Here is a 23,460-nt window from a genome sequence, read left to right on the forward strand (position 1 = left end):
ACCGAGGTCCATGCGTCATTTTGAGCGAGGGAGGGGCTGACATGACAGCACAAAAACCATACCTCCCCGCTCTTCTCTCAACAGCAGGGACTGCAGGGCTCTGGGAGGCAAAGGTCTCAGTCTTTGTCCTTTTGTAAGGAGGGCAGACACAGTGACACCGAGGTACACATGTCAGCCTGTCCCCTCCTGTCTCCCTCCCTGCTTTTCCGTCCCTCCTCGATGTTGACCTCTCCACCTGTCCGTTTCATCCACCTCCTCTATTTGCGGTGCTTCAGTTCCTTCTCGTGGTGGCTCTTCCCTCCGCCTTCCCCCTTGTCCAGCATTTTGATGGCTTCCATCAGGTAGCTCTGGAAGGCAGAGAGTGCGGCACAGATCGCCGGCGTGCCAAAGCCATGCGTGAGCATGCTGAAGTGAGTGAGGCTGCCCTGGACGCCTGGATCCAAGCACTGGGTGGGTCTGCTGGCGCCCAGCGGAGAACGGTCGCTTGACATGAGGTCCAGAAACTCCTTACAGATTTCCCTGAGAGAGAGAGAGAGAAGAAAGGTGCTTAGTATCAGTTTGTCATAAAACAGTATGAACTGCTGCAATTTACAGATCACAGAGGCTGCAACTAATTGCTGCAAAATTGCTGAGCTTGTTTAAATCACCTATTTTCGACAAAGAGGTTTTCACTCTATTGAGTGAGTAAGTAGTCTCCAAAGGCATCTTTGACAAATCACAAACCATAAGCATTTCTTCAAACAAAACTTCAAGGGGTAAGTAATAGTCCAAATTTAGTGCAATTTCTTTTATTCTGATTATTTGCATTTATTTACATTATAATCTACCAGTTTTGTTTTCATACAATCCTCTTTTATTCTCGCATGTGCATTTCTGCACACACTCTCTCTTTCACTCATACACCCCATTCACACACACACACACACACACACACAAAACGAACCAACGCGACAAAACAACACACTCTAGGTTCCTTAGGGGTTGAAATTACCGGGTGACTCTACAGCTCCATTCCATCTACAAGGCCTCATAAATCCTAACTTTTTCAGCGTCAATCAATCAAGGCTTTCCTCATAAAACTAGCCAATTCTATAATAATCAAAAGCTTGTAGATTCTGTGTAGAGGAAAAAAAGGAGGGGGGTCTACAATAGACCCTTTTGGCCCCCAGTCAAAGTATATATGGTTTAAGATGAAGCACTTACTTGGTGGCCAGCAGCATGCTGCGTCTGGTGGGCAGCTGGTCTGGTTCGCTCTGCCTGCACAGGTACTCTGCTGTGGCCCGAGCTGGGAACTCAGTCTCACACACGTAACCAAAGTCCCTTGCCAGGTGGACAGCCTCGCCTACACAAATAAACATGGCAGGATAGAATAAAGTCAGTGGTTCTCAAACACATTGCTCAGTGGTAATTACTTCATCAAGTCATATTTATTTAAAATTGGGCCGATAAATCAGTTTGCAGGGCTTTGTTTTGTATATATATATATATATATATATATATATATATACTGTATATATAAAGTATCCCTCACACACATGGTTTTCAAAAACAGCAGATCTACATTCTCGCACATAATGTGAGCTTGTAGATTTGAACAGCCGAGAAATAAAATAGGGCTCCTCGTTTTGCTGGGGACTCCCTCAAGGACCCCCGGACCCCACTTTTAGAACCAGTGGAATAAAGATTTGTCTGTCATTCTTGACTGTGCGTGTGTGTGTGTGTGTGTGTGTGTGTGTGTGTGTGTGTGTGTGTGTGTGTGTGTGTGTGCGCGTGTGTACAAGGTTGTGTGCGTCCATGCGGACATGCATCCTTTGAGTGTTTATTCGTGCTTGATCATGCGAGCGCATTTCTATGTGATTATGTGTCTCTAGCTGTCAAGATATATAGAGGTCACTCATCTTCACTCAGTGTGTGTGTGTGTGTGTGTGTGTGTGTGTGTGTGTGTGTGTGTGTGTGTGTGTGTGTGTGCGCGTGCGTGCGCGCGCGTGCGTGCGTGCGTGTGTGTGTATGTATGTATGTGTGTGTGTGTGTGTGTGTCCTACCCTCTACTAGAGACGTTAGCAGAGTGACGTTGGCGGCCTTGCGTCGCCCGGCGGGCAGGTTGAGGCCAATCTTCTCCAGACGCTCCCGCAGACAGCGGCCACCATTCTTTGACTTTGCCCTGAGGGGGGACAGGAAACAGAGAGAGCAGTTTTAGGAGACTGTGTGTGTGTGTGTGTGTGTGTGTGTGTGTGTGTGTGTGTGTGTGTGTGTGTGTGTGTGTGTGTGTGTGTGTGTGTGTGTGTGTGCGTACACATACTTGCCTACCAGTTTATATGTACTAGTGCATGTACATGTGTATGATTGTTTGTATATGTAATTTTGAATGTATTTTGTGTGTACGTGCGTGCGTGCATGCGTGCGTGTGTGTACATGGCAACTAGATTTGAACTGGAGCTGAAGTCTCCTTATGGTCACTGTCTGTAGCAGACAGTAGCGTTATCTTCTCTCTTGTTGCCCTACTTTGAATTTTCACACTTTCTTGTCTTTCTGCCTTTATTCTTTTTGCTTCGTCTTTTCTAATTCCTTGGTCCTTAAACTTTATTAAATATGGCGCCAGCGCTGTATCATGATTGTTTATTAGTGTTAGAGAAGGTACAGTACATGGACTGCTGAGGTGGCAGACTGTGTTGAAGAGTGTGTGTTCTAAACCTTCAGCCTGGAACCGGAAAATGATTCTTGTAATCTGTAGCTGTGACTTATTGAACCTAATTGCTGCTTTTGTCACATGCTGCCCCACAACGGTTGCCCATTTTTAGTCTGGGCACATATCTTAACCCTATACATTTCATTGACCAGGGTCCCCCAGGGGTCTATACTAAGTTACTTTGCCGATAATAGCTGATCTACAATCCTTTTTTTTTTTTTTGCAGCTATTTTCACAGAATGTTTGCCTATATTTGCAGAATGTTTGCCCTTTATGACATGCCCAGAATAGGGACGCTAGGTTTTGTGTTTTTATTCTTACCACGTGAAGCGTTATGTCCTATTCTGGGGGCAAACTTTCAGTAAAATGTGTTGCGACCCAATGTGAGTTTGTAGATTGGCTATTGTCGGTCAAAGGTTTGTATAGAGGAGATGGTCTAGTATAGTCAATGAAGTACATAGGCCAGGGTTTAATTGGATAGTATCTTTGCACACACAGGCTGGCCATACACTAATAAACCCTCGTCTACATGTTACACCCTCACGTTCCCGTTTCCCCTCACCTGCGGAGGACTCCTCCAAGCAGGGAGGCGTTGAGGCACTCTGGAGGGGACAGTCGTCGCTGGACCTCCCCAACGGTGACCTTATACTTGGACGTGGAGCTGAGCAGGGAGAGACGGCCCGGCACGGAGCAGAAGACCTCTGCTGGGTTTGAGACCGACCCCATACCTAGACCTTCTTTACAGAGTGATAGGGCTGTCAGGGATGAACCGTTAAACTTGGACGGGATGGGAACTGGTGGGAGACAACGAAAGGGAACAAGGGAAGAGAGGAGGAGAGAGAAAGTGGGAAAGGAAGGAAATGGGAGAGACAAGTAAAGAGAGATACACTTTAGATGATTTGCCGCCATTATTTCTGAACAAGCAAGTACAGAGTTCTGTATACTTTAAGAATAGTTAAATGAACAAAGGGATTTTCCTCCAGGGTTGCTGAGATGTTTGGGATTGCGAATTGATGTGATACAGAGTGATAATGAGAAGTGTGGTTGATATAAGAAAACAGGGACAGTAGGTCACTATGGAACCATGTGAACAGCAAGATAGAGAAAACAGGGGCCATCATGAATATTACAAGCCCTAGTTTATTTATACTTTGTTGTTGTATGATAGTGTTGCACGGCAAGCATGGCTGATCCACAAGCTCACAGTGCATCATGATCAAACGCGTCGTGAGTTTGTAGATCGTCTGTTTCCACAATTTCTGAACATGTTTACCTATAATGACATGCCCAACATAGGTTGAAGGCGCAATAGACCAGACAATAACCCAGAACCATGCATGTTTGCAACTGTTATGTGACACTGTGCTCCATAGGTGGCTGGTAATGTATTCAGTGCCATGTTCTCCCCGGTGCCAACAGCTCTAATTCTGGAGCGCTCGCATGTTGATCCTGTTGTCTAACCAGCAGGAGGGTTCATGTCAACTCACACTTTCTCACATGGATTTATGTCACACCTTGGAAGAGCTCAATTCACACCCACTTTTCTTTGCTGAGATAAACTTTTAAACATCACTTAAGTTTCGTGATGATTTTTGCGACTGTGTTCACACGACATGATGTCACTCTGTGTGTGTGTGTGTGTGTGTGTGTGTGTGTGTGTGTGTGTGTGTGTGTGTGTGTGTGTGTGTGCGTGCGTGCGTGCGTGCGTGCGTACGTGCGTGCGTGCGTGCGTGCGTAAGTGCGTGCGTGCGTGCGTGCGTGCGTGCGTGAGTGCATACATGTGTGTGTGTGTAGTAAAAAGAGCAAACTTTTGATACAAGGACAATTGGTTAATTTGTGTTCATGAGAATAGCTTGTGCATTGTCTGTTGACTCCGTTATCACATTATCCACTATGCTACAAAGTCGTGAGTGTTAATTTAACTCTTAAGTGTCTATATCGACCCGTAATGGTCTGTGGTGGTGTGTGTGGGCCGGAATCTTCATTGCAACTGAGAAGACTGAATGGAATCATCTGTGCATCTACGTGTGCGTATGTGTGTGCGTTTGTATCTCTCCTCTCAGTCAATTTCTCCCTCTGTGTCTCTCTCTAGGCCTGTACTGTATGTAACATCAAATCTCTTTCCAGCCTCTCATTCTCTGATCCCCTTGACTCTGTTCTTTCTTTTCTGCTCTCCTCTCTCTCTCTCCGTCAGTCACTGGAGCAGTAGTTATAGTTGTATTATCTGTACTACAGTCAGCGGTGTAGCTGGCTACGTAGCTGGCTCTCTGCTCCTTTCTCCGTGGGCGGTGTTGGGCCTGCTCGCGGCGCCCTACTGTGAAGCACAGATTCCCGGACAGAGAGGCTCTCTCACAATCCCATCATTCATAGCCAGCCAGTCAGACCGCAGAGCAAGAGCATGGGGCCTCCAGTCAATTCTGTCTTTTGTCATCCCCCCTCTCTTTCTCTCTTCTCTTTCTCTCTCTGTGTCATCTTGACTCTCTCCCTGACTCTTCCTTACATCTCTCACTATTTATCTTTCTCCACCCCACCCTTTTAGTTTCTGTCTGTCTACATGTATATGTCTGTCTGTGTACTTCTCTCTCTCAAGTCAACACCTTTTTTACCCTCCTCCTAAATCCTCTTTCATGTGGGATTTAGGTTTGTTCAACATCCTTAAATCTGTGTCTGACATTTTTGGTAATTGATACATGCTGTCTGTCTTGGCAAAAGGTGAACAGAATTATTGTCAGGTCATTTGAGAATGAGAATGATGTTTGTGACAAGCATTTATGTCCTACAATGACGGGGAACATGAACATTGGATCGGTGCTAATTTAAATATTGAGGGGATAATAGTGGTGAAATGTTTGGCAGAGTGGCAAAGACTGCAGGACAAAATCTATATATTCTAAATGTTACAGTTCCTTTAATTTATATCTGAAATAGTAAAATATATATTTCTTTTTTGTTGAATAAATACCTTACGTTCAGCTGTCAATATTGCTTTATATGGTTTTGTAGAGTTTCAAATCTATACAAATGTTCAGGGACTCATGACCAATCATCCTTTGATTTAGTGTTAACAGTCTTTTTTTTTTTATTGAAGAGCAGCCAGGTGTCACTTCGACTGAGATAGATAAGTGGATATCTCATTTGGGAATATAAAACGCTTCACTTTTCTTTCCCACACTGCATAATAAGTTCCCAAGGCGTCCTGTCATTTGGTTAACTGGACGATTTGGCTGTCTGGGGCTGAGTAAGGTTCTCACAGTAATGTATCATACCCGTTGAAATTTAGAATTTTCTAAATGTACCCTTGTGTCTTATAGGGGGTGGGGGGAACTCTGCCTCAAAGAGTTGGTAATAATAGTGTGATCATACTCTGCAAATTTACCCACAACTCCCTCTTTTATCGCACTCCCCTCCTTGCTCCGTGCCCCACTTCTTTCCACTCTTTTCTCTCTAATCCCCCACCCTCTCTCTCTCTCTCTCTCTCTCTCTCTCTCTCTCTCTCTCTCTCTCTCTCTCATATGACCATGAACAGTTCATTAAGAATGACTGCCTTTAGGGTGAAGTCTGCAGCCGAGTATTAGAGGACTTCTTGACTTCAAATGAAATAGCAAAACAGAATTATTTATAGCGTGTGTGTGTGTGTGTGTGTGTGTGTGTGTGTGTGTGTGTGTGTGTGTGTGTGTGTGTGCGTGCGTGCGTGTGTGCGTGCGTGCGTGCGCACACATGCGCATGACAGAGACTGGTGTTGTAGTGCACCCTTCCCTAAACACAAACCCCCTTCAGCATGTACTGTATATGTACAATCTCATACACACACACACACACACACACACACACACACACACACACACACACACACACACACACAAACACACACACACACACACATAAGCCCCTTCCATCCCTTACCTTTTTTAATGACGGAGTGGTCGAGGATGCCCAGGGCTGATCCTTCCTCCATCCCCTGCATCAGGGACACACAGCAGACAGACACTGACTATCATTTATTCACTGGCCTCACAGCAACGCACAGGCTGTCTCTCTGCAGGCCACGGCGTGATTAAAGGCCTTCCATTTAGCCTCCGTTCCATCCAAAGCCTTCCACATACTCCAGTCATGGCATGAGAAATTAACGCCCGAGTCAATAATAATAATAATGGCACAGTGTTCATTTTGACTTCTGGTTCGGTTTTGATTGCATTCATTTGGGTTTGTAATGAGTTTGAAAGGCAAAGCCTGTGAGAGTTACGGCCAAGAATGAATGTAAATGTATGTATGAAACTGTTGGTTGTGGCTGACAAAATGTGTATAAGTCTGCTGAAAATGCAAACAGCAATATACTGGAGGAGACATGTTTCTGGGGTTGTCAGATACAGATTTCAGCAAATATCCAAATGAAATACATACACTGTTCTTAATTAATTTGTGAAATGCAAGCATTTAAATTGTTGTCACATATAGCAGTTTGTTGTTTTATTAAACTTTTTTTTCTCCACATTTGTGTATATTCAAACATTCTTTTGTTTTAATCATTCAAGCATTATTACATTTACTTTTTTTATAGAATATATTTTCCAGGTTTAAATTGACATATATTAACCAAAATTGTTGTGATCCTATTGCCAAATTGCATACTTCATAAACATAAATACATGAAAGAGATGTATTATGATAAATAATTATTTATCTGTATGGCTAATAATAGCCATGGATTGAAGCTCACCATCGTATTGCTATACGTTATATTTGTCATGAATGGAAAAAGAACAAAAATGTTGCAGATGGATATCTCATTTGTGGCGAATTCATATAAGAGGAGTTCAAACGCATTAATCAAATAAAAGTCCTTGTTACGAGGGGGCGTTTAGCAGCAACATGCCATGACTCCATGCCTGCTGATTCAGTCAGGTTTCTCTGCATTAATAGCCAGAACAATCAATTGGTCTCGGAGACTTTTCTTTCAGGGGGAAGGATGCCGCGAACAAACAACGTCTGCATTTGCACCTGCTGCTGAAACGCGCACTATGGCTCAGTAAGACACTGCAAATTTTCCGCTGCATTTGCAGAAGGCAAAAGGCTATAAACGTTTGGACAAGATCGCTTAGTTTGAGCGTATGCAAGAGGTCTAATAATAAATGCTGGATGTCATACAGGCCGGCCGCCGAGGAAAAGCAGAAATGTATTCGACAGCCACTCAGTCAACGAAATGACTGACTTCAAATTTAAAAGGCCTATAGGCCTACCAACATTATTATTATTATTATTATTATTATTATAAACTAATTTATGGATAGGCTAGGCCTATATAGTGTTTATTTGACCTTAATGTTGGAATTTGCACTTGTAAGATAAAGGCCCCATAAATAGCACATTTCTATTGAGCAATGGGGCTGCACAGCGTCATTCAGGACATTTTAATGGTAGTTTTATTCCGATTATCTGTCTAAAAATTACGTTTTCCCCCCTTATTTATTTATTTTCTATAGAACCCGAGCAAGTCATCGCATCGCTGCCAGATTAGACTCCACCGATCAATCATGGTAATAACCTTTTTAGACAGGCAAAAATAAACCCTTCGTTTTCTGAGTTGCATAAAATGAGAGCAATATGTAATTAATTTCTTTCAGTCACAATAATTATTTTTAAAAGCTAATTAATGATGACGTGAATTAATTGAGAAATGTTTTCCCACGTAGCCTTTAACTGCCTCCGGGGCCTTACCTAAATCTGGGGCCTCTCGAGCTAATTTATATAGATTGATTGCACCTTTTAGCTTATTGTACTAATAATGCCAGTGAATGTGATGCCACAATAACGTTGATTCTGAATTATGACATCGAACAATTATGGTTGCAGAGCGAATCAGGTCAAATAGCAGAGTGGGCCAAGATCACTGGTTTTCAACCAGTGGTCCGGGGACCACCAGTGGTCCTTGAGGGGGTTCCAGGTGGTCCCCAGCTAAATGATGGAGAGTTGGTAACCAAAATGTACCCTTATAGATCTTTAACTCTTGAGAGCGTAAAATGAAACCAAATGGACCCTTACGGGTCCATTTGGATTACTTAATTTACAAGAAGTCTATACAATTAGAGAATATAGAACAATTATTATTGTGATTGACCTGTTATCTCTCATCAATACAGCATGGAATGGAATTGTGGGGACAAAAAAGGTTGAAAACAAACCAGTGGCCAAGACGGTTCACACACAGAGACTTCAGGTGTGTGCGCGTGTGAATGCATGCCTTGCATGGTGACTTTGACGCACGGTGATCTCTGCCGCGCGTGTCCCATGCAGTCCAGGTCGAACGAACGAGTGATGCCAGCAAAGTAGCAAACGGTGCTATTAAGCAACACAAAATAAAATAATAGTCACCAACTCACCTGTAACTCGTCCAGGCCGTGGTGTCCGAGGTGCATCCCGAGAGGACCGTCCCCGAGCGCCGCGGCGCCCTCCCCGTGGAGCCCGTGGAGCAGGCGGGGCACGCCCGGGTACTCCCTATGCCGGGGGTCGAGGCTCAGCGCCCGGTGGGACTGCGACAGGAGGCCGGCGGCGGCGCCCTCCTCGCCGGACCGCGACCTCTGCGAGGCGTGGTGCCAAGCCGCCGCCTGCTGGTGCTGGTGGAGGGAGTTGATGGACGGGTAGGGGTCCGACAGGTGGGAGTAGTCCTGGCTCTGGGAGTAGGACAGGGACGACTGCGGGTAGGGCGGGGGGAAGTAGGGCGGCTGGAAGTCGGAGGCCGGCGTGTGGCAGAGCGGCGGAGCCGAGGAGTAGGCCGTCTGCTGCAGGGAGGACAGCCCGGAGAGACGGCCTCCGCCCGGGGAGGAGCCCGACAGACCGTCCGCACGCTCCTGGAGGAAGACAACGTTGTTCAGTGTTAATACAGTTACAGCAAGTGGTTCTTCTCAGACTTTAAAATGTCAAGGTCTTCCCTTAACTCTGACAGTATACAAATGGAACCAAATGGAGGTTCCATGTGTATACTGTTGTTGTTACAGATGTGTATATGGGTCAATTTTTTTTATTTTATAACTTAAGTTGGAATCCACTTTGAGACACATTACAGCGTCAGGTCTTCACATTTTCTTTTTTCCCCTCTACATTTTGTTTTTAATTATTACTATTTCAAAACATTCCACAAAAAGCTAAGATTTTCATGAATAAAAAAATATATAGATAGGCCTACAGTATATTTTTTTCTAAGTAATTTGATTAATAAATAAATGAAAAATCTAAAAAGAAATGCCATAAATTGGAGAGAAGAGAAAGAGCTTGTAGATTTCAAGCTAAAAAGTTTGGGAACCACTGATGCATGCACCTTTCCAAATAATGAGAAATAATGGACTAATTTAAACCCCATCAAAGATACCCTTGATATTTGTGTTCATGTGTAATTGTACGTGTTCTTTTGTATTGCATTATTATTGTGTTGTTATTGTTAATATGTTTTTATTATAGGCTACTGTGCAGCACTTTGGTCAACTCTGTTGTTTTGAAATGCGCTCTATAAATAAAGTTGGATTGGATTGGATATTATACCCAATGTAAATATTGACAGCAGCAATAGACAAATGACGAAAACAATATTACAAAATAGTTTTGATACAAAATGGACTGGACCATAATAAAAGGAATAGCATGAATTCCCATTAAAACAATTGTATGACCACCTTAGAAAAAGCAACAGCGTCTGAACTTGATGCGTAATGGCAGCTCCAGCGCCCTTGGCATCCTCGCTGCACCTCGGTGTCAGGAAGGTCACGACCACCAACAATAACAGATCTACAACAAGCTAACAACCATGTCGCCTGGTATTGTAGATCTGTTCTTTTCCTTAAGCGATACCAACGCCATGCATGCATGCGCGATGGAGTGTAAATATAAAGCTTTATAGTTGCACAAAAGACAGGTGATGAATGATGCATATAGGCTACATTTTAAAGCGTATTACAAACATCAAAAATAAATGTTGGCCAAAAAATATTTTGTAATTTATTTATGCCAAAAAGTGTATTTTATTTTCTAAAAGTGCAATGCATCATCTCTCAGGATCTAATAATAAATAACCCACTAGCCTACATTTCTTTCCGCTCTGTTCTTGGCATAAATTCGATTTATTTCTAAAGCTGGGTCAGCCGGATCAATGATGTTATGGTGGAACAATGTCCATTATCTCTGTCTGTCTGACAGCCAACAAAGGACGGCCAGTGAGTGACTGGATAAAAGTGGCACGTTATTTTAAATTAGTCATCAAAATAATAAGACATATAGGCATATAGGCCTATTAGCTGTCTACCAGAGAAGCTAATGCATCTAATTATTACGCAGCTATTTATTTTATATTCCAAAACAATTTCAGCACCCATTCTGTTATAGGCCAATACAAGCTTGAAGCGCAACGAGACAACTCCAAAACGATTATCATCTTTTCCCCCACACAGTGTCACAGTGTCTCGAGCAGACTTTCCGTTTAAAGTCCCATTCCAGCGGACAGTTTGATGGTCGCCGGCCTGCCTCGCTGTGACATTACGCAGACACCCAGAGATGACTGTGACAACAGCGGCGCCGCCACTGTCCATTCAACGTCACATATGATGATGTGATGTTCCCTCTATTAAGTGGAACTTCATTGAAGAAGACAAGACAACAGCAGACCCATATAGCGGGGCAATAGACACATATGATCCAATACGCACGACTCACCATGGCTGAATATGTGTGCACTAACATCTGGAGCACTCTGGACACCAAATCTCACAGTTAGAGGACTGAAAGATGTCACCAAAACGACTGGAGTAAGTGGAGTTGTAATCCGGGTTATTTCCGTCTGTCTGAGCGATCCATGCAGCGAAACATCAAGATGTCATTAGGTTCCTTCTTTTATGGATAGATTACTTCGGGTTTACGCACGTGCTTCTAATAGACAAACGAGCACCGCTGCGACGCACAGCCAGAGAGTGTCCTCAGTGTTGTCCATGCGCGCTACTTATAGGTTTAGTGCGCGCTCAGCAGAATGAGGGGAGGGGTCGAGGGGTACACTTCTCTTAAAGAGATATATTCATTCAGTCAGTCGCGCAGAACTTCATTCATACACCTAGATACCTACCTTTCTTTGATTAAGGTATATCCTTAAAAGTCAGGGTTGATTTCCAGCCAGAAGTTTTGCCCATTTTACGGCGACTTTGATATTCGGCAAACGAACATATTTTAAAACTCAGATTTCCTACCATGGACATGCACTGGACATCTTTTTTTTATGCCATTTCTCTATTGTTTAAAATAGACTTAATTAAAGACTGGCAGAAGACAGTGAATCCACCTTGTTAAAAGGACAGTTTGAATAAAATATTAGAGAAGGAATTTAATTCTCCTGACATTCCTAAATGGAAAACCAAACCAGCTATCTTCAGTCAAATTATCAGCAAATTCTCTAAACTTTGATGTGAACAGGCCTATCACAGTTTGCGTAACTCTCAGGTTATTACCTTACTATTCGGCCCATACATGTCCATAGATTTGAGTAGGCTACTTTTTACGCACACGTTTTGATTTTTTAGCACAACATTCAGTTATAGTAAAACAACATGTAGGCCAGGCCTATATATGATCTTTAAAAAAAATGACTGTCATTTACCTGCATGCCGTAGGGTTCAGTCTTGGTTCGAGATTTCCAAAGCATGGTTGCGCAAAGTGTCAGCCTGGTTGTCTATTAACTCTTAACAGATGGATGAATGCGTTGGGATGGAGGCAGGCTGGAGGTAGAGCGATGAGTGAGATAGTTTGAGAGACGAGGCAGGAGGGTATGGATGAGTCACAAAGAAAAAGACGGGTGATGGGATGGGGTGGGAGGGGGGAGACCAAGAGGGTGGGAGGTGAAATAATCCAAGGGGGGGGGGGGGGTAGAAACTTTAGAATAGTTTTGACACGGAATAGATGTGTTCAGTTTAACGGTTGGACTCGCGAATGAACACAATTATGTATAGACTACAAGTCGTAGCCTAGCCTATACATTTTCAGACGATTTGGCACACCACAATTCGATGTAGACTAACTTATCTTATTGTTAATTAGTACATTATTTAAAGTTTTAATCAACTGTCTTTTGGCCTTAAATGAGTCGAGTGTTTTTTTTTGTCTTTATTGATCGGACAGATTTGGACTTCTTCGTCACCATTTACCTTATAAGTCTACTCATAGCAGGCTACGCATTTTTTCTTTTCAAAGTATACATTTTCCAAAGTCTTCTGGATGTGTCCGATAGCCTTCACAAAACAACAGTGTCCATGAACATGTGAGAAACACTGAATTCTCCTCCTTGACTTCAGCCACTATAGGCAACTCTGAACACAACAGCATAATCCAAACAGAGTTAGGGACGCCATCTAGTGGTACCTTTAAGAATGATGATTTGAAACATTGAGATTCACTCATGTCATTCATCCCATCTTTGAGTCATGCCCAGTCTCATACCCCCATGACTGCCTTACAAGCCAATGCCAACCACAATGTTACGGTGTTGTTCCATCGCAAAGGGATTTGATGTAAATATGTGTCTAGTCTAACTCTTGACATTGATTAGAACTGGTTTCAATAATGGCAAGCAGGCCATTATTGAATAAATAATGACAATATTGACAGCAAGCCTGACAATGACTTAACAAAATATTTCTTTATTATGAAATGCATTTCAAATGACAATTCACATGTAACAGATTGCGTATGCCACATCAGTTCCATGTGACTGAACATTATGGTACATAGAAACAGTCAATTTGGTATATAGATATTAAATCAAGTATTCCCTGCAAACAAGAAATGAATGTCACTTATGCTTTAAGCTGAGCCCTGCTTTATTCATTTAATTACATCTTCTCTAAACATTAATCTTTATCTATATAACTTTTTGAAAGAGAAAAGTCTGCACTACAAAATGTCCCCATGCAAATGTATTGACATTGCCACACAGGCTTTTTGAGTCTCATCTCCTTCAGCACTCACCTAATATGTTTTTATGTGCATGCTGCTTTCGCAAATGTTCTGTATTTACAATTTTCCCAGACTGAATATATAACATAAGAGCATGTTGTCCATAGCCAATGGCAGCAGTCATCCACTTTTAAACTGCTGCTTACTTCAGTCCAAGTGATTTCCTCAGGTTGCCCATACATCTCAAAGCCCCCTTGTCGTTTTTCCCCATAATGACTTTAATCTCCTGTTTACAGAGTGAGCACTGGTCAGCCACGGCGCACAGAGCTTCCTCTAGGGCAGCCTGCGTGTGTGGGTCAGGTAGTGCGCTACATATCTCCAACATGGTGAGTGTATGTTTCAGCCAACCTTCCTCTTTAACTAGGGCAATGATCCAGGGCTGAGCCCGAACACAACCTCCAAGGGCCTGCAGACCCAACCTCCAGAGCTCTCCAGCGTCTTCCCACCATTCCTCCCAGCCGGGACTCACTCTTACTGGGCCAGGGCTGGCGCCGGAGTCCAGAGCACTATGGAGGAACCGTAGAGCCACAGAGAAGAAACGTCTCTGGCCTGGTTCCACTGGGCCTGGAACAAACATCTCAAAATTAGATATGACTCTTTTTTTATGATTTGTTTTGGGGCTTTTATGCCTTTATTGATGGGACAGTAGACTGACAGGAAATGGGGAGAGAGATGGGAGCGACACGCAACAACATTCTGTCAGGCATCCATGCCTATGTGGCAATGCCCAAGTGGTATGCGCCTGGACCAGTAGGCCAGTGGCCACCTGAGGCCATAAACTCACCTGATGGAGCTGGTTTGAGCCTGCCAATCATCAGCCCCAGAGTGCAGATATTGGCTGCTAGAACCAAGAGGCGGGATTTATGCACCAAAACAGGAAGAGCCTCATCCAGAAGGGATTCAAGCGTTTTGAAACATGGGTCCTTCCTATGTAAACACAGGAGATTGATAAAGCAATGAGTAATTTGATTCAACCATTTTTTAACTTATAAGTCATTAGTGATGGGGGCACTGTAAAAACTTCCAAAAGAAAAGCTTCACGTGAACAGAAGAGGGTTCTTTGAAACTCATTTGATTAAATAAAACGTAAATTATTTTTCAATAACTACGTGACTTTGAGTTGATTATCCTGCTCATACTATGGCCACTTACCAACAATTAAAATACAGATTCATATTGTTTTATTCATATTGTGAGACAATACATTATTTGGATAGAAACTGAATTGGCAGTCTCTCATCAACCTTGGAATAAACGTTAATTTATAGGCCTACGACTCCAGGAGATGGGAGACGGCCTAGAAGTACCAACTGTAACTCAGCTGACAATAGTCACAGCTTTCACACATACAAATCCACATACATTTCATGTGTAAATAACCAGTAACAGTACTAAGTACAGTTCTTACTATGTGTGCGTATTAACTCTTCTTTCATAAGTAATGAAATGAGTCTGTGGTCATCTGGACGAGTACACATAATACACAGTACCTGACTCTCTCAGGCTCAGTGACAGTGAAGTTAAGGAGGGCTGAGCAGGCAGTCTCCATGCTGGGGTCTCTGGATGAGGCCACCCCTCCTTTCTCCTTCATGCAGCTCCAGCCCTGGACCAGGAAGTCCACCAAGAGGGCTGGAGTGTCCAGGGTAAGAAGCACCTTCCTAGGACCTTCCTCTGCCGAGAGGTGGCATAGCGCTGGGAGGAGATACCTGGAAGGGGTGAGACATAGAGACATAAAGGGAGGGGATGAAATAATGTGTGGTATGATAAGGGAGGTGAAAGAACCAGTTACCATGGAGAGAATGAAGGTGATGCAAGTAGAATGGGGATGGGAAATATCGCGATTTCTACGCCCCATCATTTCGACTAAGGGAGTCGGCAGGTTAGCTACTCACCCGCGTCACGGTTACAGAGGTTAGGGTTAGTTTAGGCATAGAGGTCAACATTCACCCACGTCGGCAGGTTAGCTATTCACACGTGTCGGCATGTTAGCTTTTCACCAGGTTAACCTGGGTCGAAAGAATGAACCGTCAAATAGACGCTATGTTTGTCGCAATATCCCGAAAAGAATAGGAGCGCAATGCGCATATTTAGAAAAGTATCATATATTGTGTTGACATCTTGATCTTGCCATTGGATTGCACCTAGTCATCATCATGTTCATTATTCTCTGTTTGTGGAATTGCGCATTTGTGAATGTGTTACACATCAACTTTTGACTATAAAACGTTACCTTAAGGCATCTCTGCCGGTCCAAGCCGTGTCTTCATCGCTGATAGACATCTCAGACATCCAGCTTGAGAGATGCTGCTCCGTGTTCTCTCCACGCATGTGACTCCTTGCGTAGCCAACCAGGACTGGCAGCAGGGCAGTCACTTCCTCCTTCAAACAGGACGTTTCCTCAGCAAGCCAAGAGCAGAGACAACGGAATGTAGCGAAAATGAAAGGGTCACCATAGCGACTTTGATCCACCTTGTAGACAACAATAAAAATGTCGGTAAGAAAGAGAGAGAGAAATTAAAGTGACCTCTGATATCTAGTGGCATTTAATTATGAACCTTACATTAACAGAAGATGGAAAACTCAATTGTGGTAAACAAATGTTTGTTTATACGATCATGTGATGTCTACAAAAGGCCTCTCACCTGTTGCAGGTGGTATATTACTGCAGCGAAGGCCTCTTCCAGCACCAAAAGGACCTGTCTACTCTGCTGCAGACTGAGCCCAGAGATAGCAGTATTTGGTGGAGCATCAGGCTTCATGGCCCCCGGACTACAGGCCTGTTCCATGGCAGCCTCCATGATGCGGTAGCAGCCTGAAGGTGAATTCATATTTGTGGTTTGAGTCAGGAAAGGGAAAGTAAAAACATCAGTATACTACAGTCTAGTCAAATTTAATTAATCAGTTAATTTTATCTACATTTTGTAAGGACAAATAACATTTAAGACACATTATATTAAATATTTAAATATTATTAGATGTTTGAGAAAGAAAGTACCAGTACCAGTGAGTGTATGCTGCAGCTCGGGGCTCAGATCATTCCCGGGTGGTTCCTCCAAGCCCATTCGAACTTCCACACAAGCGCGGTTGACCAGCAAGCAACAGAACTTAGGCGGGCCTGCTGACTCCCACCCATACAAATCCAAAAGACATGCAGTGAGGACCAAGACTGAACCTATATGCTTAGGCGTCAACCTGGCCTGCATCATCGGTCTCAACACAACCCATAGACTTGTTACAACTTGCTTCAGCTCGTCAGTCGCCGTCACGCCTCCTGGTGGGGGTAGGAACTGCAACAACCTGTCGCACATATCCAGCCTATCCAGGTCTTTGGCTTGGCAGAACTCTTTGGAGATCCTGCCCAGTAGAGCAAGCATTTCAGTGGGGTGCTTACGCCATACTTTGTATCTTGTTTTACCTGAAAGAAGGCTACCCAGCAAGGCAACGCCCCTCTCCTGGCTCAAAGTCTGGTTTTGTGCCAGCGCTTGGCACAGAGCCGGGATAGCACCCCTGTTTAAGAGCTGGTCGGGACCCCTGGGTAAAGTACACACAGCAGTCAAAACTTGGTAGCAGTCAGCAGCCAAGGCCTCATCCAGCTTGGGGGACGGTAATGGTTTTTGAGCCATTGAACCACCATTCTCTTCTACGTTGCATCTCTCACCATCACCGTCCTCTCTCCCCGACGCTGGTTTATTTTCTGCTTTAGCCTTGTCATGTGGCACATTTGTTGTGCTGGGAATCTCTGTTGACTGGACCTCGATATTTTGACTCTGCCCTGAATCTTGTTTCTGTTGGTTCCATGTGGGACCATCGGATATGATTCCCAGCAGTAGCGGTACGGTGGTGAGGAGCTGTGGGTTGGAGGCCATGTCTGGTTCTGTGCTCAAGGCAGCCAGCAGAGCTGTGCCCAGGGAAAGGAGCTCCTCTGGGGGCAATTGGGCGCCCTCACTCCCCTTCACTGCCGTCACCAGGAGCCGAGCTGGTAGACTAAGACCCACAGCCTCAAAGATACGCCTCAATGTGGGTTTATCAAGCTGGTTTGCAGGACACAAACGAGTAATCTGCAGAGGGGGGAAATAAGAGAAAAAAAATTAAGAACAATATACTCTGTAACTCTATTGACAGCAGGTCTAGGTAGGGTGACCAGATGCAAACTGTTCATTTGAGGGACAGAAGTACCACTTGTGTGGGACAATGTGGGATTAAATGCCTTAAATGTCATATTCGACTATAGGCCTAATACCGCATATATTGATATATCTCATGTTATTTTAACAGGCTTAAAAACATCTTTACACCATTTTGCTTTTGTTTAGATCAACGATGCTGCAGCGGTTCCTTCTGAACATTGTCTCTCAACAAAATAAATGTGTTAATGACCACATTGTTCAATAATAGCCTACCCTATAATTTATTTATTCACGTGCTGCTAGAGCAGTGCTGTGTCCAGTGTGGTCCAGTCTAGCTTGCTGTGAGTTGAGAGCTTCAGCAACAATCAGTGCACCTATCAATACCTGCGCATTGATTTATTACTGGAGCCTGGAGATCTATCAGACAGTGATCTATTCCAAATGCACAGAAAAAGAGTTGTGTGCAATATGCACACACAAGTGCTGGGTCTAAATTACCACAAGCTTCAGGCTTACCAGAAGAAGAGCAGCCAGTGTGTGGCTGTCGTTTTTGGCATGGGTAAGAGCATGAAGACATCTCTCCAGAACCTCTGTCTGGGAAGCAGTCAAACCATGTCCTGTCTCTCCCTCCTCCTGGCTCTGTTTCCCAGGCTGGTGGCTGCTGCTGCTTCTGGACTCATCCTCGTCGCTCAGCACAGGGCTGGGTCCGGCCAACTCAGTCATTATAGCCGCGAATAACAAGCAATACTAGGTCTTTGGGTTACAACAAGGTGATATTCAGTGGCATGGTATTTACACTTGCCACGGTGCCATGTGTAACCAAACCTACGCAGGCTAGCTTTGGTAGTACGCTAACTGAATGCCTCTGATGTTGTTAAAGCCCACTTACTGTTTACTATTCGATTTATTGCAAGGGTGGAAAAAAGTCCCACGGGGTTTGTAGTTTAGCAAAGTAATCCTACCCTACCTAAATTAACATAAGTACAGTAACAGCCTGCTTCTTGACGTGACGTCCCACCCACGCAAAACACACGGAGCTCACACGTAACACGATCACTCTCCGGAAGGAAGCTGATCTCTTTCTTCTTCTTCTTGACCGCACGGTGTCAGTACTAGCGCCCACTGCTGGACATCTTCTGCTTTTTCTTTATGCACACTGCACCCCCTTCAAGTTCACACACAGCTCCTGATATGAGAGCAGAGGATCTATCAACTACATTCTTTATACTGTTAATTTGTGTTAAACCTTGTTTCTTGGAAGCCGTACAGTATATAATCTACTTGTCAGTACTTGATAACAATGTATGTGCACTGCTCAGGCAGTCAGGCACTGACTAGGCAAGGCAATTTTTTTTGTATATCACATTTCAACAACCTATTTTAGCATGACTACTTTTTAGGATTGCTTTGCCCTCCGCCACACTCCACAGCATTGTATGTCTATGCTCTAGCCTTGGATGATGGATCAAGACTATCCATCAACCATGCATTTGATAGATTTTTTTTATATTTGCATATCTATGGTTCGAAAGTAGAAGTCAGACTCTATCAAATACATGTATTCTGTATTCTCTGATAGTCTTGATTCAAGGCTATCATATGCTCCACAATGGGACAGTGGGGCCAGCTGGGCGGTCCGGTCCCTGAGCCTACACTGTAGGCCTACTCATGACAGTAAGCTTGGCTACGCGAGGTTACACTGTACTACTGTACTGTCCATGTCGCTTGTCAGATCTGATCAGCTGATTATGTTCTTTAGCGACATCCCACTTCTGTTGATCCACCCAATCGATGTGATCCACAAATATCTTTAAGCCAATCAGAGCCTCGATCTTTGGACAGTGGCGACGCCATTTTGGTTGGTCACTGTTTTGGAAACGACCATAGAGGAAACGACATGATATATATTTTTTTAAGTATATGCAGGTTCGTTGAATGTCGCACGCGACATGACAATTACGCATTAATACAATATTTCTGTCACGTACTCTGGCCTGGCCCCAGGGCACTGATCTGATGGAACAGATCACCTACTAGATATTGACAGCAGGGGGCGCCAGACGGAAGTCGTTAGATTAATTGCATTGTATGTTGTGGTTTTCTTGTACATCCGAGTGAAGGTGCATCAATCTGTTCTGCAGCAGCACAGCACACACAACAACACAACACATCAGCTGGGCTGATGGGACATCAACACACATAACTCAACGCAACCGCTCATGAAGTAAGACCCGCTGCGAGGCCGTGTATTCATGTAAGTATTAGTACATTCATTGACGCTTTAGTTTCGTTATGATACTGTTATACCGTAATCGTGCTGCGCCGTCGTAAAAGCGCATGAAGTCGAATCTGCATGACTATAGCTGGCGATGCCAACAGCTGTTAGCCTCAGGGTGATGATGATACATGGCTTATTATTATATAATGTATACAGGTGGTGTTATATCGTATGGTATTGGTCGTCCTGGATATAATGGTTGCCTCATGTGAATTACTGATATATGACATTATGAGGATGTGGATGTATCGTGTCATTGATATCCGGCCTCACTCAGTTCAAATGTTGTTGTGCTTATGCTGTTCAATGCGCAACCTACCTTCACCTTGGCTTCATTCATTCATACTACGGTAGTAGTACTAGTACTACGATGTTGTCGCTTGCTTAATTGCACCAAATAACTGATCTACAAGCTACGCGTTGCATCAGCCAGGTTTACAGAGATCAGAGATGTCCTGTAAAGTATCGTCTGACTCTGAATGGCCTAATCTCTTCACAGCCAAAGAGACATCTACGAGCGTATAAATCTATATGTCTCTCCCCCTTTACCTCAAGACTAGTAAGCTTCACAATGATATTATGGGTTCATACAATACATTCATTGTATGAAGCCACCCACCATTTTGAGTGAACTGTTTGTCCAAAGGATCTTACAGTAATGGCCTAAATATCTTCACTGATAAAGCACAATAGAATTGCTTCTCACAACTTTAATTAGTTTAAAGGTTTTGTTGATTGTGACCAAACAAGCTTTTAAGCATCTAGGCTTCACGTGATATTAAATCAATGATTATTCAATAATTGTGGTTGACATTACATTACATGTTTTGAGAGATTTAATTTTACTGGGGCTTTATTGGGAATACACTATGTGGAATACACTAGGTTGCCATCGGGGGACGGGATACAGTCTGAGAGCCAGATGGACTGACTGTGGGGGTAGCATTGTGTAATCTGAGAGAGCCCTCCACAGACCTGTCTGCCTACAAACCAACAGAGCTCTGACTGTGTGCTTTTGATCAGTCGACTCTGACTGCCTGGAAGAAAAGAGGGGGGACGAAACGGAGAGGAAATTGTTCCGGAGGCAATGGACTTGGTCATTAATTTGGTGGACTTGGAAAGTTGCATTTGAGAAGCCGGTAATGACAGAGCTCAGCTGTCATCAGCCCAGGTTACTATAAGGTGTGAGATAGTGTGTGGTTTGAACCACCTGTTCTCTGCAGCTGCAAACACAAACCCAAATCACAGCTTGCCACGGGGCACGTTGCACATTAAATATGCAAACCTGACTAGTAAAACTAGTCACTTTTGCTGGGAGGTAAATGTGATTGAGCACGTCTTCTTCCGTGTTCTTTACCTGGGAGATGCTTTGTTGGACAAGTGACAGCTGTAACTGCGGTGTGTTTGGGACTATGATTCAACTAATTTATAAAAGAAGATAGGTGGATTGGACTCATGCATCTGTGTGAAGGAATGCGGATCCAAGTGACGACTCGTATAATGCAGGTTTGTTCGGAGAGCATGTGTGGCTGTTATGTTGACATTCTCAACTGTTTGACACACCTCTGCATTTGACCTATTTCTTGGTTTAGATTACAATAACAAGCTCTATAAAGTATAGATTGCTTTATTCCTAAAAGGTCTCTCTCAAGTCTACTGTGGAAAGAACAGTTTTGCTAACTTGCTGGACAGAATGTTCTAGGACATGTGCTGGCTGCTCTCTTTTTTTCCAGGCTTCCTGCAAGAACGTGCTTGAGAATTGTTGAGGGGTATTGTTGTGCAGTACCTCCGTTCACCTCTATTTGCATTCAGTTGGCTAAGGACCCATACAGCTTTACTGATGTTTAAATCTCTCCTGAATGGACCTTCCATTTAAAGACTTGCAAGTAACCTGGCATCCCTATATGGGCCAAAAATGTCACAACCTTGAAAGTGTAAATAGCAGACCTGCAACATCAAAACGTGTCCCGGTGGAATGTGCTTGTGCTTATACTGTAGATCGGTGCTTCTGGCTGTTTTTGTTTGACAAAGTAACAGTTTTTGGTGTATATTTTGATAAGAATCGTTTCATATTTTGAAGTCAAGGACAAATGTTCTTGTTTGGCTCCAACATCAATACTCAATAGCCTATTGTGAGCTCATCATTTGCTGAACTGTTATGATGAAAAGGGTTATTGAACGCTTTAATCTTGACATCTAGGTCTTGTTTGTAGTTTTGTACCCACGGGCCACAGGTACAGTGGGACATTTCTGAAAACGGGCATTCACTGTTGTGAATTCTTGGTACAACTCTACTGTAATATCATGTTAAATAACAAATGCAATGTGCTTCATCTAGGTTACATCTTGAATTGTCTTTGGCATATTACCCACCAAGTCTGATCATTCAAAATGTGTCTTCATCATAATTTGCATATTCACATGAAACATACTATGTTGCACCTTGCTAATTATTGCTCTGAGAATAGATGCCTTGAGCCATGGAGATCTTAAATGCTGTCGCTACTGCTGTAGAAATGACAATGACCTTTGGACTGAGGAGCTGTGTGTCAGCACCTGTCACACCTGCTTGTCTCTATTTCCTTCTATTTCTTTTTGGTACTCTTTGATTGTAGTTGATTCAAACTATGGCGCCTGGTAAGGAAATACTCGAGCAAATGCTTGAATAAAACTAACAACATACATCCAGAACTTTTCCACTGGAAATTGTTAAAGAAGGCATACATTTTCAAAAGGTTTAGTTAGCATACTGAGTGATATATCACACATTGGCTGTTCAGCTAAGCTATGGTTGAACATGAGATGTGATGTGATATTAGTCTAAAATAGACATTGTAGCTACAGTTAGCTTTTCACTGTGTAATTAATTTGCAAGGATCACAAACCACTATGGTAGCCTGTGTCGACTATCTGGCAGACACAGAATATTCTGTAAACGGCAATTTAAGGCTGCTTCATTCCCACAGAGCTTGTATTTCTTCTCTTGCACTCTTTCTTCCACCCTCACGCTGAGAACAGAGCAGAGACTGTAGTCTGTCAACAATAACAACAGTTATTAAATCATCAATCTGTCCCGTATGTTTATCCATAAAGTATATTGTTAAATTGTGTGTCAGACTTTATAATATAATGATTTCTTTCCCTCTGTTCAGACTGGCATCTGAAGTGCTCAGACCCAGGAGGCGGCCATGGTGAATTTCTTCCCCAGTGCAGTGGTGTTGACCTGTGCTCACCCTTCACCTTACCACAACTCCCTGCCAACCTAAAGTCCTCACACCATCTCACCCCCAACACCGGCCCCAGAGAAAGGTAAAAATAACGTTTTTGGTTTGATCATCATCAGCAGTCCTGTCATATGAGGCAATTATAAGCAATTCATAATATCTAAA

General features: G+C 43.5%; 3 protein-coding genes across 3 annotated transcripts in view; 1 reads left to right on the top strand and 2 right to left on the bottom strand.

Moving 5' to 3' along the window:
- Positions 1–257: 257 nt before the first annotated feature.
- Positions 258–11,410, bottom strand: tfap2e (transcription factor AP-2 epsilon; the record flags this gene model as incomplete). The annotated part of the gene is made up of 7 exons (XM_080734904.1): positions 258–519; positions 1,204–1,342; positions 2,043–2,161; positions 3,249–3,480; positions 6,590–6,644; positions 9,064–9,531; positions 11,384–11,410. 7 exons carry the CDS (start codon positions 11,408–11,410, stop codon positions 258–260), a joined length of 1,302 nt encoding a protein of 433 aa, XP_080591030.1.
- Positions 11,411–13,403: 1,993 nt separating this feature from the next.
- ncdn (neurochondrin) lies at positions 13,404–18,816 on the bottom strand. Its single transcript, XM_080734995.1, has 7 exons — positions 18,310–18,816; positions 16,668–17,724; positions 16,309–16,478; positions 15,897–16,135; positions 15,157–15,372; positions 14,451–14,593; positions 13,404–14,230 (listed from the first exon to the last, which is right to left on the bottom strand). Exons 1-7 carry the CDS (start codon positions 18,514–18,516, stop codon positions 13,809–13,811), a joined length of 2,454 nt encoding a protein of 817 aa, XP_080591121.1. The 5' UTR covers positions 18,517–18,816; the 3' UTR covers positions 13,404–13,808.
- A 1,093-nt stretch (positions 18,817–19,909) lies between these two features.
- Positions 19,910–23,460, top strand: part of kiaa0319l (KIAA0319-like) — a 34,797-nt gene continuing 31,246 nt past the window's right edge. Inside the window, exons 1-2 of the mRNA XM_080734913.1 lie at positions 19,910–20,047; positions 23,224–23,380. The gene's annotated coding sequence lies outside the window, so the exon portion shown is untranslated. The remainder of the gene's footprint in view (positions 20,048–23,223; positions 23,381–23,460) is intronic.

Source organism: Nannobrachium achirus, assembly GCF_963921795.1.
Source record: "Nannobrachium achirus genome assembly, chromosome: 10".
In the NCBI taxonomy this organism is placed as follows: Eukaryota; Metazoa; Chordata; class Actinopteri; order Myctophiformes; family Myctophidae; genus Nannobrachium; species Nannobrachium achirus.